Source organism: Tachyglossus aculeatus, chromosome 5, assembly GCF_015852505.1.
Source record: "Tachyglossus aculeatus isolate mTacAcu1 chromosome 5, mTacAcu1.pri, whole genome shotgun sequence".
Classification (NCBI taxonomy): domain Eukaryota; kingdom Metazoa; phylum Chordata; class Mammalia; order Monotremata; family Tachyglossidae; genus Tachyglossus; species Tachyglossus aculeatus.
Genome location: NC_052070.1, coordinates 105,744,376 through 105,762,562, shown reverse-complemented (window position 1 = coordinate 105,762,562; position 18,187 = coordinate 105,744,376). Strand labels below are relative to the sequence as shown.

Here is an 18,187-nt window from a genome sequence, read left to right as displayed (position 1 = left end):
CAGGTGAGGTAGCTAAGGCACAGAGAAAGAAGATAAGTGACTTGCCCAAGGTCACACAGCAGGCAAATGGCAGAGCAGGATCAGAACTCATGTCCTCTGACTCCTAGACTTCTTCTGTTTCCACTAAGCAAGACTATTTCCCATTTAAAATCCTAAATGCTATTCCCCCATGTTTGAAAAGGATTTTCAAACCGCACTATGTGCCTCACCTACCGGTAAAGAGGAAGTGAGGCAGTTATATGAATAGAACTCACTGAGAACCCTGCTTTGTACATAAGCATTTAATAGAAACTATATCTCCTAAAGCCCACACCTGCCACCACTGCACAGCACACATCAAAGATGTAACTGCCTCTTCCTAGAAGCTTACAATTAATTTTAACATCAACTGAAGACCATAATTAGCTTTCCATCTCATTGAGCAGGAATTGTTCCTTTTCCTGAAACTATCTTATTCTAAATGACATGGGGTAATGGATGGCTGTATAGACATTAAGATGGAGGAAGGGAAGTTTATAGTCTGATAAACAGTTAGAATTCAGGTTTTCACTGGGCCTATGGAAAAAAACAGGTCTATTGTATGGGGAAGAGCTGGGTATATGGAGCAGGGCAATAAGAGATGAAGGAGAAGTGGATATTTATTTCACCTGCCAGATTTTCCCTCCAAACGTGGCTTTCAGCACCACACCATTCCCATGGCCTTTTTCATCTCCCTGTTCTTCAGCATGTAGATGAGAGGGTTGAATGTGAGGGTGATGATGGTGTAAGAGAGAGCAAACACCTTATCCTCGGGAAAGGTCCGGGCCAGGCAGAAGTAAATGAAGATGCAGGTCAAAAAAAATAAACAATGCCAACACGGTGATGTGGGGAGTGCAGGTGAAGAGAGCTTTGTGACGTCCTTCCAAAGAGCAGTCCTCAGAAAGATTAAAATGGTGATGTAAGAGAAGACCAAGACAATAAATGAGATCTATACAACAATCCCAGAATTGGCAAAAATTAAGAACCCAATTTAGTGAGAAAACCCAATTAAGTGACTATCTGTATAGGCCAGTTCCAGGAGAGGGTAAACATCACAGAAATAGTGATAGAGCTTATTGGGTCCACAGAAGGGCAAAGAGATTGCTAGGAGCAACTGTATCATGGAATGGAGAAATCCAACTCCCCAGCAGATTGCCACCATTCTGTTGCATCTCTGTTGGTTCATGACGATCATATAGCACAAGGGCTTGCAAATGGCAACATAGCGATCATAGGCCATCCCCACAAGGATGAAAGCTTCAATACTGCCAAAGAAATGTATGTCAAAGAGTTGCATCATGCAGTCGCCGAAGGAGATGGTTTTCTTTTCAGACAGCAGATCTCATACCAGTTTGGGAGTCACCATGGAAGTGTAGCAGATATCCATGACGGACAAATGAAAGAGGAAGAAGTACATGGGTTGCTTGAAGTACATGGGGCTGCCTTTGACAGTGATGAGGATAAGGAAATTTCCTAGGAGGACTGCAGTGTAACAGGAGAGGTGCAGTCCAAAACAAAATATCTGCAAATTTCTATCACTGGACAGACCTAAGAGAACAAATTCTGTGACATTGCTCCCGTTACTTTCCATCGTGTAAATGAGGAGCATTTATCTGTAATGATTGAAAAATAAAATGCCATAAATAGTATGCAGAAAGTTGCAATAGCTTTTATTATACATGATTTCTACCTAAGCCTTATAACCAAACTGCAACAGATGACATATTGGCAAAACTGGGAGTTTTCTAATCAAAATTTTCATATCCTCCCTATTCAACACCTCCGTCCTTCGAGTGATAACATTCTGCAAATTGAGCCCCATTAAAATCCTATCCATAGGGAAAAATACCGAGGAAATTAATGGCCAATGCCTTTCAGATGAATATAAAAGCCTAACGTGCCATACCTCATTCCATTAGTTATAGCCAGCTGAAGCAAATCATATTTGGTTCATTTGAAGCTATTTCTCATTTGAATTGGGAAAAAATTGCATATTAACATATAAATAATCATGTTCTGTCACTGTTAGACTTCAGAGGCGTTGGCTTGTTTGGGATTCCTTTAAAACTTGCCTGATGGAACCAGAGTGTCTTCAGAGACTGATCTGAGGGGAGAAGCTAAGCTATTATCGAAGCATCCTATTTTATTTTTTACAATTCTCTCGATACATCATTGACTGATTGTGGACATGACAAAAAGAAAGAGGTGATTGATATTGTGTCAAGTGTTTTGCGTTTTTTTTTCTGACAAAGTCTGAGGATGGTGGACACAAGACACCATACTAACAGAGAAAGGGGGTGATTCAAACCTCGAAAAGTGAATTTGGTCCAGATGACTTCCCCCAGCAAAAGATACAGTTGACAGAGATTCATCTATTGTACTAAAACCAGAGCACGTATATGACTTTCAAGGACCTTATGACAATTTTCCAGCAGATAAATGCTATAATGAACAAAATTATATACCTAGAGAACATATCCCTTATCCAGGAAAATGCACCAGTGCTTTAAAGGGAAATACTCTCTTGCACTCAAAGACAAACCTCGATGTGCGCTGGGAATAATGATAATGGCATTTATTAAGCGCTTACTATGTGCAAAGCACTGTTCTAAGCGCTGGGGAGGTTACAAGGTGATCAGCCCACGGGGGGGCTCACAGTCTTCATCCTCATTTTACAGCTGAGGTAACTGAGGCCCAGAGAAGTTAAGTGACTTGCCCGAAGTCACACAGCTGACAATTGGCAGAGCCGGGATTTGAACCCCTGACCTCTGACTCCAAAGCCCATGCTCTTTTCCACTGAGCCACACTGCTTCTCCCCCTCACTCTCCCACTCTCACTGTTGATCTTTGTATTGTACCTTCCCAAGCGCTTAGTACAGTGCTCTGCACACAGTAAGTGCTTAATAAATAAGATTGATGGAATGAACAAAACCCTTTTTTGTGGATAGATAACACCTAGAACTAGAAGACAAAAAGGATCAGTATAGCAAACATACTCCCCTACCACCTTACTGAAAGATTTTTAGGTGGTTCTTTGGACAGTTTAGCAGTTCCTTTCTTGGGAACCATTAAAGGTTTACAAGGCAACATAGAAAGCACTTCTGTATATTTCACTTGCTTAAAAAAATTAAGTATTTACATAGAAGCAACTTCTTCGAAACCGGAGGTTCTGAGTATCAAGTAGCTTCCGGTTTTTGTGAGTGAGACTGGGAAAAAGTCTCTCTGACCTTTTTCTTCATCCAGTTGGGTCTGAGCAAAGAAAACACTCAATGAGGCTAAGCCAGTAGTTCCTGTCCTTGATTCTGGTAATACTCATGGCAGAAACTCTCTTGGGACAATCTTTGCTGAACAGACTCGGTATATTTAAAGGCACTTAGAGGTACAGGGAATGACTTCCTGGGAAGACTACAGGGAGGGAGTCTGAAAACTTGCATCATCTGTGTAGATATTTGTTAAGCTCTTACTATGTGACAGGCACTCTACTAAGCATTGGGAAGATGGAAGCTAATCAGGTTGGACACAGTTCTTGTCCCACATGGTCTCACAGCATTAATTCCCATTTTACAAAGGAGGTGACTGAGGCACAGAAAAGTCAAGTGACTTACCCTAGTTCACATAGTTGACAAGTTGTGGACCTGGTATTAGAACCCACTCGCAGGCCCGTTCTCTACCCAGTAGTATCAGAGGTATCAGAACCAAAGAAAATAGCAATAATAATAATAATAATAATAATTATAATTATAATTATTGTATTTGTATGCATAGTATCAGAACCAAACAAAATAACAATAATAATTATTTTTGTTGCATTTGTTAAGTACTTACTCTATGCCAGTGCCTTTTGGTGGTTGGATCTAATTTGGGTGGATGTGCTATCAATCCAGAAACTTTGTCTCATGCTCTGAATTTCCATTTTAGTTAACTGTTTGACCTCTGCCACCGTTCCTTCTCAGTCTTCTGTTTCTGAGCTCTGAGTGAGGCCAACATACTATAAGGAGAGATTTTTCTTCCTTTACCAACGGTCTTATTGGAAGCAGTCATTGGGAACCACACAGCTGAAATCAAGGAAGTTCTGGTCAATCAATCAAGTAATCAATCGTATTTATTGAGCGTCTAGTGTGTGCAGAGCACTGTTCTAAGTGCTTGGGAAGTACAAGTTGGCAACATATAGAGACAGACCCTACCCAACAGTGGGCTCACAGTCTAGAAGGGGGAGACAGAGAACAATACCAAACATATTAAGAAGATAAAATCAATAGACTAGATATGTGCAAGTAAAATAAATAAATAAATACATAGAGTAATAAATATGTACAAACATATATACATATATACAGGTGCTGTGGCGAAGGGAAGGAGGTAAGACGGGGGGATGGAGAGGGGGAGGAGGGGGAGAGGAAGGAGGGGGCTCAGTCTGGGAAGGCCTCCTGGAGGAGGTGAGCTCTCAGTATGGCCTTGAAGGGAGGAAGAGAGCTAACTTGGCGGATGTTGGGAAGGAGGGCATTCCAGGTCAGAGGGATGACGTGGGCCAGGGAGATGACGTGGGCCAGGGGTCGACGGCAGGACAGCCGAGAACAAGGCACGGTGAGGAGATTAGCGGCAGAGGAGTGGAGGGTGTGGGCGGGGCTGTAGAAGGCGAGAAGGGAGGTGAGGTTGGAGGGGGCAAGATGAAGGAGAGCCTTGAAGTCGAGGGTGAGGAGTTTCTGCCTGATGTGCAGATTGATTGGTAGCCACTGGAGATTTTTCTGGAGATTTTTGGTCAATTGAGGAGGTAATTTATTCAAAGACAGCAAAAATAATCTTGGATCCTTTTCTCCCCCAGTTTTTTGAATTACTATATTTTATTTTGGCAAACCCATCTAGAAGATGTAGATGCCAAGGGCAATATATATTCAACCTTCATCCTTCCCAAATCTTCTCCTCTTCCTATCTAACTTCCCATCACAACTGACAGCACAGCTAACCTCGAGGTTTCTAATGCCTGCAATTGTGGGTTTATCCTTGCTTCCTCTCTCATTCCTATAGTCAGTTTATAACCAAATCCTCCTTAAGAGAATCCTTCTTCCATATATCTAAGTTCCTGGAGGAAGGCAGGAAGAATGTTGTGATTAAAGGGGTGGATGCAGGAGAGGTGGGAGCAAGGCACAATGAGAATCAAGCAATCATACTTGGAAGTGGTGGAAAGTTAAGGGTGTGCTAAGTAAAAGTTGCAAATCCAAGTGCAAGAGTGATGCAGAAATGAGAGGAAGTAGGGAAAAGGAGGGTTTAGTCAAGGAAGGCCTCTTGCATGAGATGTGAGTTTAATAAGACTTGAAGATGGGCAAAGTGATAGTCTGTCGTTTATAAAGGAGGAGGAAGTTCCAGGCCAGAGGCAGGATGTGGGCGAGAGGTCATTGGTGAGATAGATGAGATCAAAGCACAGTAAATAGGTTGGTGTGGGAGGATCTAAGTGAGCAAGCTGGGCTCTAGTTGGAAATCAGGGAGGTAAGATAGGAGGGGACAAAATGGTTGACTAGTCTATTGCCAATGGTAAGGAGGTTCTATTTGGTGCATAGATGAATGGGCAACCACTAGGGGTTCTTGAGGAGTGGTGAAACATGGACTGAATGGTTTTGTAGAAAAATGATCCAGGCAACGGAGTGAAGCATGGACTAGAGTGGAGAGAGGCAGGAGGAAGGGGGGCCAGCATGGAGGCTGATGTAGTAATCAACGAGGGAGAGGAACTTGTACTTCCCAAGCGCTTAGCACAGTGTTCTGAACACAATAAGTGCTCAATAAATATGATTGAATGAATTAATGAATTAATTAATAAGAGCTTGGGTCAAGATATTAGCAGTGTGGATGGAGAGGAAATGGCAGAATTTTATAATTTGATAAGGTAGAACCTACAGGATTTGGTGACAGATTTACTATGTGGGTTGAATAAGAGAGATGAGTTGAGAAGAAGACCAAACTTACAGCTATTTTGTAAGACAGGGAAGCAGCATGGCCTAGTAGATAAAGCACAGGGGTGGGAATCAGAAGTATCTGGGTTCTATTCCTGGATAAACCACTTGACTGCTGTGTGACCCTGGGCGAGTCACTTAATTTCTCTGTGTCTCAGTTACCTCATCTGCAAAATATGGATTAAGACAGTGACTACTGTGTGAGACATAAAATGCATCCAACCTGATAAACTCATATCTACCCCAGTGCTTAGTACACTGCCTGGCACAGAGTAAGTGTTGAATAGATACCACTAAAAAAGGGAGGATGATGGTGCTGCCTACAATGATGGGAAAGTCATAGGGAGGAAATGATTTGGGTGGGAAAATAATGAGTTCTGTTTCAGACATGTTAAATTTGAAATGTTGGCTGGACACCCAAGTATAGCTGTCCTGAAGGCAGAAGGAAATACAAGACTGCGGGAAAGGAAAAATATCAGGACTGGAGATGAGCTTGGGAGGGGCAGAAGGAATAAACTGGGTGATTGTGACGAGACCAGACATGTTAAGTTAATGCGACTGGACATACTTGAAAACAATGGGAAGCAGTGGAAACAGCATGTGTCTGGGAGTCAGAGGACCTGTGTTCTAATCCTGATTTCCCCAACCACTTGCCTGCTGTGTGACATTGGGCAAGTCACTTAACTTCTCTGGGCTTCAGTCTCCTCAACTGTAAAATGGGAATGAAATGCCTGTTGTCCCTCCTATTTAGATGTGGGTCTCATGTACACGTCAGGGAATGTGTTTACCAACTCTGATACACTGTACTCTCCCCAGTCCTTAGAATAATGTTTGAAACTTAGTAAGCACTTAACAAATACCAAACAATAGGAGCCTTTGCTTATTTTGCCTCACCACTGGGCATCATACAAAGATAGCCAACTAGAAACGTCACCCTGAGAGACAATAATCATGGAAATGTCTGCACCTGGTGGCCAGTAGTGGTGTCTCCTAAATCTGGTGATATGGATCATAATAACAACAATAGTAACAATTGAATTTTGTGATTTGTATACCTTTAAGGCAGAATCTAAAATTCATTCATTCATTCAATTGTATTGATTGAGCGTTTACTGTGTGCAGAACACTGTACTAAGCACTTGGGAGAGTAACATACAACAATATGTAGACACATCCTTTGCCCACAACGAGCTTACAATCTGCGGAAGTGGGGGGAGACAGACATTAAAATAAATAAATAAATTACAGATATGTGCATAAGTGTTGTGGGGGTGGGAGGGGAAAAGAACAAAGAAAGCAACTCAGGGTGATGAAGAAGGGAGTGGGAGAAGAGGAAAGTGGGAGTTTAGCCTGGGACGGCCCTTTGGAGGAATTGGCCCTTCAACGAGGCTTTGAAGAGAGGGACAGTAATTGTCTGTTGGATTTGAGGAGGAAGGGAGACAAAGGTAAATGAGACGTCACTGGTTCTGTTTTTATCCCAAGAATGCTTTCTTGTACCATAGTTTCATTTCCAATTTTCTCAGGGTGTAGATGAAAGGATTCAGAATGGGAGCAACCACAGTATAAAGAACAGCAAACATATGGTCCTCACCGATGGTGTTAAGAGGAAGAGTGTAGGTGAAAATATAAGGAACAAAATATATAACCACAACAGTTATATGGGAGCTGCATGTGGAAAGGGCTCTGTAAATGACCTGAGCTGAATATGTTCTTAGGTTATACAGTATGGCAGCATAAGAAATCACCAAGATGAAGAAAGTTATTAAAGAAGCTGTCCCTGAATTGGCAACCACTGAAACGTTTATGGTATAGGTGTCAGTACAGACCAGTTTCAGAAGGGGCTTGACATCGCAAAAGAAGTGATCTAGCTGATGGAGTCCACAGAAGGATAATTTGGCTACCATGAGAGTTTAGGCCAATGAATGCAGAAGGGCTAACCCACAGGCAGCCAGGATTAATAGGTAGCATGTCAGCTTGTTAATTACTGCCATGAAGTGTAAGGGTTTGCAGATAGCAATGTAACAGTCATAAGCCATTCCCACTAGAATGAAGATCTCAACCCCGTCAAAGAAATGCACAGCAAAGAGGTGAGCCAAACAGTTGGAAAACTTAATGGTTTTGCTCCCAACAAGGAGGTTTAAGTTCATCTGGGGAACAATGGTGGGGGTACAGCAGAGATCCATGGCAGACGACAGGCTGAGGAAGAAATACATAGGCTGGTCGATCAGATGGCTACATCTGATGGTGATGAAAATGAGAAGATTTCTCAAACACACTATAAGGTAACATGTTACCTGCTGAACGCTGCTGGCGAAATTCTAAACACCAAGCCAACCTCGTTCACTTCAAATTTATCTTTTCCTGCCTTAACTCTACCCTCTCCTCTGCCAGACAAAACGATTTCACCTCTCTTATTGACACCCATGCCCATCATCCCCTTCAGCTCTTCCGTACATTTAACTCCCTTTTCAGGCCGCTGTTCCTCCCCTTCCTCCTTCCCTCACCCCCAAAAATCTGGCCGTCTACTTCATTACTAAAATTAACTCCATCAGGTCTGAGCTCCCCAAAGTCACGCCTCACCCTTCTCCAACCCCCGGCTCTCAGCCCTCTCTGCTACTCTCCTATCCCAGCAGTATCCTCAGATGAGATATCCTCCATCTTCTCAAGTGTTACTCCGGCCACCTGTGCTCCTGACCCCATTCCCTCTCAACTTATGAAATCTCTCGCTCCGTCCCTCCTCCCCTCCTTAACTTCCATCTTCAACCACTCACTCTCATTCTGTTCCTTCCCCTTGCCTTCAAACATGCCAACGTCTCCCCTTCCTAAAAAAACCCTCTCTTGATCCCACCTCACCTTCTAGTTATCGCCCAATCTCCCTCATACCATTCCTTTCCAAACTCCTTGAACGAGTCATCTACACCCACTGTTTCGAATTCCTCAACGCAAACTTTCTCCTCGACCTCCTCCAATCTGGCTTCTGGCTTCCATCCCCTACATTCCACCGAAACTGCCCTCAGAAAGGTCAGCAATGACCTCCTTCTTGCCTAATCCAATGGCTCCTACTCTATCCTAATCCTCCTCGAACTCTCAGCTGCCTTCGACACTGTGGACCACCCCCTTCTCCTCAACATGCTATTCAACCTTGGCTTCACAGACTCTGTCTGCTCCTTGTTCTCCTCTTCTCTCTCCGACCGTTCATTCTCAGACTGTTTTGCGGGTTTCTCCTTCCCCTCCCATCCCCTTACTATAGGGGTTCCTCAAAGGTCAGTTCTTGGTCCCCTTCTGTTCTCTATCTACACTCACTCCCTTGGTGATCGCATTCGTTCCCATGGCTTCACCTATCATTTCTACGCTGATGACACCCAAATCTACATCTCTGCCCCTGCTCTCTCTTCCTCCCTTCAGGCTCACGTCTCCTTCTGCCTTCAAGATATCTCCATCTGGATGTCTGCCCGCCATCTAAAACTCAATATGTCCAAGACTGAACTCCTTATCCTCCATTCCAAACCCTGCCCTCTCCCTGACTTTCCCATCACTGTTGATGGCACTACCATCCTTCCCATCTCAGAAGCCCACAACCTTGGTGTCATCCTCGACTCTGCTCTCTCGTTCACCCTTCACATCCAATCTGTCACCATAAACTGCCGGTCTCACCTCTGCAACATCTCCAAGATCCGCCCTTTCCTCTCCATCCAAACCACTACCCTGCTGGTTCAATCTCGCATCCTATCCTGACTGGACTACTGCATCAGCCTCCTCTCTGATCTCCCATCCTCCTCTCTCTCCCCAATTCAATCTATGCTTCATGCTGCTGCCCAGATCATCTTTGTGCAGAAACGCTCTGGGCATGCTACTCCCCTCCTCAAAAATCTCCAGTGGCTACGAGTCAACCCACGCATCAGGCAAAAACTCCTCACTCTCGGCTTCAAGGCTCTCCATCACCTCACCCGCTCCTACCTCACCTCCCTTCTTTCCTTCTACAGCCCAGCCCGCACCCTCAACTCCTGTGCTGCTAACCTCTTCACTGTGCCTCGTTCTTGCCTGTCCTGACGTCGACCCCCAACCCACGTCCTCCCCATGGCCTGGAATACCCTCCCTCTACACAACCGCCAAGCTAGCTCTCTTCCTCCATTCAAAGCCCTACTGAGAGCTCACCTCTTCCAGGAGGCCTTCCCAGACTGAGCCCCCTCCTTCCTCTCCCCCTCCCCATCCCCCTGCCCTACCTCTTTCCCCTCCCCACAGCACCTGTATATATGTTTGTACAGATTTATCACTCTATTTATTTTACTTGTAAATATTTACTATTCTATTTATTTTATTTTGTTAATATATTTTGTTTTGTTGTCTGTCTCCCCATTCTAGACTGTGAGCCCGTTGTGGGGTAGGGACCGTCTTTATATGTTGCCAACTGGTACTTCCCAAGCGCTTAGTACAGTGCTCTGCACACAGTAAGCGCTCAATAAGTACGATTGAATGTTAAGAACAGGACAGAGAACAGTGTTTGTACCTCCGGGTTTGGGGAAAATCCCATGAGAACAAATTCAGTGACATTGTTGTCCATGTGTTCAGTGAAATCAGTAAGGGTGCAGGAAAGCTTTAAATGATCTGAAAGAATACCAAGTATACAAAATTAATCAATTGTTTTCAATGTCCGGTTCATGTAAATGATTCCTTACCTAAGTGGACTGTGGTTCTACACCCAACTCTATCATGTACCCGCTGTGTTACCTTGGGTAAGTCACTTCACTTCTCTGTGACTCAGTTTCCTCATCTACAAAGTGGGGATTTAATGCCGTTTCTCCCTTCTGCTTAGACTATGAACCCCACTTGGGACCTGATTATCGTTCACTTACCCCAGTGCTTAGCACAGAGCACAGCAAATAGTAAGTGCCTAAGTTCCACAATTATCATCATCAATTATTAATAGATAGATTATGTTAGAATATTTTTATTCCAATTCAGAACTTCAATTCAGTTTGACTGCTGAACCATAAAGCAAATTGTAATCATTTCTGAAAATAGCAAAATCTAGAATGAAATAAAAATATTCCAATTGGTAAATGTTGTAGGAGGAATCCCTCCAGATACAAGAAGAGGTTCATCGTACTGATCCCTTTCAGATGTGTTCACCTGATGAATCGGTCTGCAGAGTGAGGGAGTAAGATGACCCTCAAATCTGCAATCCATGGAAGGGTTACTGGGGCATCTGTTGAAGTCAAGGGGGTAGGCCTGATTTCGTGCCAACTGCCATATTGGCTGCCTCCTCTAGTCCTCTCCCAACACATTCAACCCCTAGCAGCTGAGTTCCTCATAATCTTCACTTTGGTCACTGCCCAATGATGCTGTAACATAGATAGTTGGTTCCAAGCAGCTTATCTCACCCAATGGCCGAGGTCAGCAGCTGTGGCCAGGAGTATCCCAATGGAATCTGCAGTCTTGCACAGCTTTCCCCTGGCCCAGGAATTTGGCAATGAGAATCAGCGTGGCCTAATGGATAGAGCGCAGGCCTGGGTATCAGAAGAACCTGGGTTCTAAACCCTGCTCTGTCACTTGTCTGCTGTGTGACCTTGGGCATTTCACGTCACTTCAATTTACATCAGTTACTTCATCTGTAAAATGGGAATTAAGACGTTAGCCCTATATGGAACGGGGACTAGGTTCAACCTGATTACCTCGTATCTACCCCGGTGTTTAGTACAGTGATTGGCACATGATAAGTGCTTAGAAAATACCATAAAACGAAGAACAAAGAAGCGAAAAGATTTGGAAGAGGACAAAGAGAAAGAGGAAGGGGAAGAGGTCCCTTACAAATACTTTCAAGGCTAGAAAAGAGAGTAAATTGAAAATTCCTTTTGAACTAAACAAGAATGACATAAAAAAAGAGAGAGATAGCATATTTCCAAATTCACTTTACCTTTAGATGAGAAGATTCCAATGATGTTTAGTACACAGTCTTCTTTCTTTATTTCCTGGGGAAACAATGATCTAGGAAGGTTGATTTCCATGCCCCAGCCTGGGTAGTAAGGCTGGTGGGAGAAAGGGGATAAGATTCCCCTACAGTGAGGTTTCTAAGCACTTCACCTGTCAGTTCTAAATAGGTATTTGGGGATCGTCAGTATATGGCAGTTCTTTAAGCATCCTCTTCTCCCTTGTCATCATCCACATGAACAGCATCACCTGAACTGTGGGTCTGAGCAGCTGTGCCAGAAAGTTCTGCCTAGGATCCTGTCAGTCAGTGAGAGTCCATGTGGCACACAAAAATATTGACACATGTCAAGACACCCTGGTGTGTTTGTGGGTGAATGAATATAAAACCTTTTTCCTATGGGCCAAAGTCTTGAGAGTCCTGTTCTGTACATGTAAAATTCCTTTACTGACTTTTATTGAATTGCCCTCCACTACTGAAACATTAATATTCTTTTCCTCAAAGTGCAGCCACTGTGGGCAGGAAAGGTGTCTGTTCATTGTTGTATTGTACTCTCCCAAGTGGTTGGTACAGTGCTCTGGACAGTGCTTGGCACATAGTAACCGCTAAACAAATACCAACATTTTTATTAGTAGTAGTAGTAGGCACTCAATAAATACAACTGACTGACAGGTCCATCTTACCCTAGAGCCAGTTGAGGTGCCCGTCGCTCCTAAAGGACAGCAATAAACTCTTAGACACCAAAATGGCCTGAGCCTGCTGAGTCATTCTTTCTCATCTTCATGAGCTCAGGAAGAACAGAAAAGCTGTTAGGTTGCACCAAGTTCTCTGATGAACCAGCCCAAAAATCCTCCATAAAATATTTAAAGGCATCTGAAGACTCAGGGAACCAGTCTCCGAGGGACTGTCCAGCTGTGAACTTTAGCATATGAGTCTAATGAACCTGGTATCAGTTTCATCATCTGATGAAGAAAGCTTACTTGTTTTTCTTTTCAGTTGCTTCCTTTCTAATTCAGGTAACCAAATCTCAGCTAACTGAAAGGCTAGCATGATGAGTTCTTCTCCGCATCTCCTCCAACTCACCCTTCCACGCTCACTCTCTTTTTCTTAATGGCATGAGTTAAGTGCTCACTATGTGCCAGACAATATACAAAGCACTAGGGTAGATTCAAGATCATCAGGTAGGACACTGTCCTTGTCCTACATGGGGCTCACAGTCTTAATCCCTGTTTTATAGATGAGGTAACTAAGACACAGAGAAATGAAATGACTTGCCTAAGGTCACACAGCAGACAAGTGGAGGAGTCAGGATTAGAGCCGAGGTCTGTGCTCTTTCCACTAAGCAACACTGCTTCTCTTCTTTCTTCTCCCTTCTAGCTCCCTTCATATTTACTCTACCTATATTGTTGCTGCTTTCTACTGATCAGCTCCTTCCTTCTTGCCTCAACTCATCCACCCCTCAAGTCCTTTTGATCTAGTGTTCCCCTAAACTCTTTGCAGAGGTGCTTGTTCACACTGAGAGAGCCAAACATCTCATTCACTGAACAAAAATCAGATGCTCAGTGGCCATGTTAACTTGAAAGATCCGATGGGTTTGGATTGTGAAACCCCTGAGGGACAGGGTCAGGGTCTATTTCCCATCTGTGTATTTTCTCCCAGATCTTAATACAGTGGTCCATAAACAGTGAGTGCTTAGCAAATGCTGTTACTGCTTTTGTAAACTATTCCTTTGATTTCAAATGTTAGGGAGAGTCAATATCTTCATTCATTCATTCAGTCGTATTTATTGAGCGATACTGTGTGCAGAGCACTATACTAAGCGCTAGGGAAGTACAGGCTGGCAACATATAAAGATGTTCCCTACCCAAAAATGGGCTCACAGTCTAGAAGGGGGAGACAGACAACAAAACAAAACATGTAGACAGGTGTCAAAGTCGTCAGAACAAATAGAATTAAAGCTATATGCACATCATTAGAGAAGCAGCGTGGATCAGTGGAAGCAGCATGGGCTTTGGAGTCAAAGGTCATGGGTTCAAATCCCGGGTCCACCAATTGTCAGCTGTTTGACTTTGAGGCCCAAAGAAGTTAAGTGACTTGCCCAGTTATCTCGTCTGTAAAATGGGGATCAAGACTGTGAGCCCCCAGTAGGACAACCTGATCACCTTGTAACCTCCCCTGCGCTTAGAACAGTGCTTTGCACATAGCAAGCACTTAATCAATGCCATTATTATTAATATTATCATTAACAAAATAAATAGTATAGTAAATATGTACAAGTAAAATAAATAGAGTAATATATCTGTACAAATAGATATACAAGTTCTGTCGGGAGGGGAAGGAGGTAGGGCTGTGGGGATGGGGAGGAGAGGAAAAGGAGGCTTAGTCTGGGAAGGCCTCTTGGAGGAGGTGAGCTCTCATTAGGGCTTTGAAGGGAGGATGTGCGGAGGGAGGGCATTCCAGGCCAGGGGAAGGACATGTGCTGGAGGTCGACAGTGGGACAGGCGAGAACAAAGTACAGTGCGGAAGTTAGTGGCAGAGGAGCAGAGGGTGCAGGCTGGGCTGTAGAAGGAGAGAAGGGATGTGAGGTAGGAGGGGCTGAGGTGATGGAGAGCCTTGAAGCAGAGAGTGAGGAGTTTGTTGCAAACTTGTTGCAATCTTGTTGCAAATGCATCTGTTCTGGTTTTAATCCCTTGATAATGTTGTGTTATTGATGACCGTGGCAAGAGTCCATCATAGAACATCCCATAAAGGTAGAAAACGTGTTTTTTCATTGATTAATCTCTATATACAAGTCTCCATTATTGCCTAATACCATATGCATATGGCTGATTACTGAGTGCTGTTTGAATCTTTTTTGGCCATTTGTGGCTTAGAATGTGATGGGTTTGGGGTTTAAAGTTAAAAAGGATCATTATTTTAGCCTTAACCTAAACATTAGTTATAATCTAAACCTGGGCCTAGTCACACAGTAGTAGTAGAGCTGGAGGGAGAGAGAGGGAAGAAAAGGAGGAGAGAGAGAAAGAGAAAGAGAGAAGGAAGACGAGAGAGAGGGAGAAAGAGAAATGGTATTGGTTCAAAGGCAGCACACTCACCTATTATATTGTTATACTGTACTTTCCCAAGCTCTTAGTACAGATCTCTGCACATAATAAAGAGCTCAATAAATATGATTAATTGATTCCTGGAGTCAGAAAATATATAAATACATATGTTTATAGAAGGGAAATAGTAAATAATGAATTATCTGCTTCCAATTCTGCTCTATCAGCCTGAGAGTTTAATGCAGTCACCTTTCGTAGTATTGGAAAATTGGATAATAACAATAATAATAATAATCATCATCATCATCATTCGGTGTTTAGTAGGTGTCCAATACTCTGCTAAGTGCAGGGGGTAGAGACAAGATCATCAGATGGACATAGTCCCTGTTCTAGGCAGGATCAGAGTCTAAGGGGTTGGGAAATAGGTTTCTGATTCCTCTTTTCAGATGAGGAAAGTGAGGCCAAGAGCAGTTAAGCAACTTCTGGAAAGTCACTCAGGTTAGTGATGAAGTTGGAATTTGAACTTGGGTCTCCTAACTGAGTCCCATCCTTCTTTCAATTTGGCTACACAATTAGATTAATGGCTTCCAGTCTTGATATCTTCCAGGTAGGGTCTACATCATTTCATCCAGTCGGGGGGAATAAAATCGCCCAATCTTACGAATATTAAAGGAAAAATAGACACAGAAAGCAAGCAATGGTCCTCTAATAATTTCCTTCAAGATTAGTTTTCATATGAATTCATGTTGGGATTTTCATTCTTTAGCAGTGAGCCCACTGCTGGGTAGGGACTGTCTCTATATGTTACCAACTTGTAATTCCCAAGCGCTTAGTACAGTGCTCTGCACACAGTAAGCGCTCAATAAATGCGATTGATGATGAATAGTAATTATTTATGGTATTTGTTAAGCACTTACTCTGTGCCAGGCACTGTACTAAGCTCTGGATACTAGTCTCTTAACTGTATGGAGCCAGTGTCTGAAGTTTGAGGGAGGAACTATGGTAAATGCAGGCAGGGCAGATGCAAAATATGCAGAGTAAAGGAATTTTTCAGTTCTGAAAATTTTTGAAAGTTATTTGCAAAGGTAACTTACTGTCTCACTGAGAGGAACCATGATGCCACAAGCACATTGAAACGAATCACACAAAACATCTGGTTTCATTTTTTAATTACAAAACGATGACTGTTCCAGTAGCCATTAAACATGCAAATGACTACCGTTGCTCCCCGGGGTTTCGGGGGCAACTCTCAGGTTCTTACCCTCTCTGGGTCTTCGGACATCTCCGGACGCGGCCCGCGCGTTCACACCAGGAAGAGTCAGCCAGAGGTTCAAAGCTTGGTTGCCGTTTATTTGCTATCAGCGGTTACATGGTTGAAAGAGAGAGAGAGCGAGAGAGAGAGGGAGAGAGAGAGAGAGAGAGAGAGAGGCGCGCGAGAGGGAGAGAGAGAGTGCGAGAGAGCGGGCGCGCCCCCCCTTGTCTTGTTCGTCTCTTATACCCCCCGTTGCCCGGGGGCAGGGTTTTCTCGGGGGATGCCATATCGAGGCTTTGCCATGTAGCACACACCGCCCTCCAGCCACTAGCCTAACAACAGCTCTGTCCAGTCACGAAGCGTTTGCTCTGGCTCGCCCCCAGCCACCCGTTGCCAACCATCGCTGGCTGCGGATATGGCCTTGAGGTTGCCTCCGAGCCTTGCAGGTGCAAGCTTGTTTTTCTTGCCCTGGTCTCTTTATCTCCTGTTGTTGAGTCTGTTTGGCCTTGAGCCGTTGGGTACGGTTTGTGTGCACATACTGCCTGTCTCATCGCCTTCCCCCGCTCCCTACGGACTACCATTTAAAATTGTTCTCAAGAAGGACATGAAGAGTTCCATGATCTTGACGATTTTGTAAGAGGGATAGCCTTGGCATAAGCCCACGATAGAATGGTTGATAGCCATGTGATGTTAACCCTGCCACAAAGAAACCGGACATGCTGATGATCATTTGATCTACACTATAAAAGGATCATGTCTACCAATTCTGTGTTATTGTACTATTCCAAGCACTTGGTACAGTGCTCTGCACTATGTAGGTAGTCAATAAATACCACTGCTTGACTGGGACTAGCAGGAGGTCTGGAAATACAACATGTGAGTTTATTTATTTTACTTGTACATTTCTATGCTACTTATTTTATGTTGTTGGTATGTTTGGTTCTGTTCTCTGTCTCCCCCTTTTAGACTGTGAGCCCACTGTTGGGTAGGGACTGTCTCTATGTGATGCCAATTTGTACTTCCCAAGCGCTTAGTACAGTGCTCTGCACATAGTAAGCGCTCAATAAATACGATTGATTGATTGATTGATGTGAGTATGCTAATGTGCACTTATGTGTCCAGAAAACACATGCTAATGTTAATGCATAATGCTTTGCTGAAGTGTAAAGAAAACAAGAGAAATGGAAGTCAATTTTATGCATTTATTTTCTTTCTGATAAAACTTTCCTACACCATACCTTTCTCATGGCAATCATGGCTCAGAAGAAGGATCATGGGCTTGGGAATCAGATGTCATGGGTTCTAATCCCAGCTCTGCCACTTGTCAGCTGTGTGACTTTGGGCAAGTTACTTCACTTCTCTATGCCTGAGTTCCCTCATCTGGAAAATGAGGATTAAGACTGTGAGCCACATGTGGGACAACCTGATTACCTTGAATCCCACCCAGCGCTTAGAACAGTGCTTGGCACATAGGAAGCACTTAACAAATGCTATCACTATTATTATTATCATTACCTCGGTGTATCTCAGCATGTAGATGAAGGTGTTGAACATGGGGGCGATGATGGTGTAAAAGAGGCTCTATCCTCACTGGAGGAATCATAAGTCGGAATATAAGTAAAGATGAGGGGCAAGAAAAAAATGAGTACCATGGCGATGTGCGAACCACAGGTAGAGAGAACTTTGTGTCAACGAGAGAGCTTTGTGCCAACCCTCTGTGGAATGTTTTCTCAGGGTAGATAAAATAATGGCATAGGAAACAATCTAGGCAAAAATGTTTAGTAGGGACAGAACACCAGTGATGACAATGATTAAGACGCTGACAAAATAGGTCTCGGTATAGACGAGCTTCAGCAGAAGAAACACATCCCCGAAATAGTGGTCTATCTGATTGGGGCTACAGAAAGGCAGCTGCACCATGATGAATATCTGCATGATCAAATGCAGAAAAGCCCCTACAAAAGAGGACAAGAACAATGTGTGGCAAGCCTGCCGGCTCATAACGA

At 43.6% G+C, this 18,187-nt stretch overlaps 1 protein-coding gene across 1 annotated transcript; it reads right to left on the bottom strand.

The window, feature by feature from the left end:
• Positions 1-7,434: 7,434 nt before the first annotated feature.
• Positions 7,435-17,735, bottom strand: LOC119928876 (olfactory receptor 4P4-like). Its single transcript, XM_038747375.1, has 4 exons — positions 17,697-17,735; positions 12,572-12,600; positions 7,948-8,200; positions 7,435-7,830 (listed from the first exon to the last, which is right to left on the bottom strand). The coding sequence occupies exons 1-4, from the start codon at positions 17,733-17,735 to the stop codon at positions 7,435-7,437; spliced, it is 717 nt and encodes a 238-aa protein (XP_038603303.1).
• Positions 17,736-18,187: the final 452 nt, after the last annotated feature.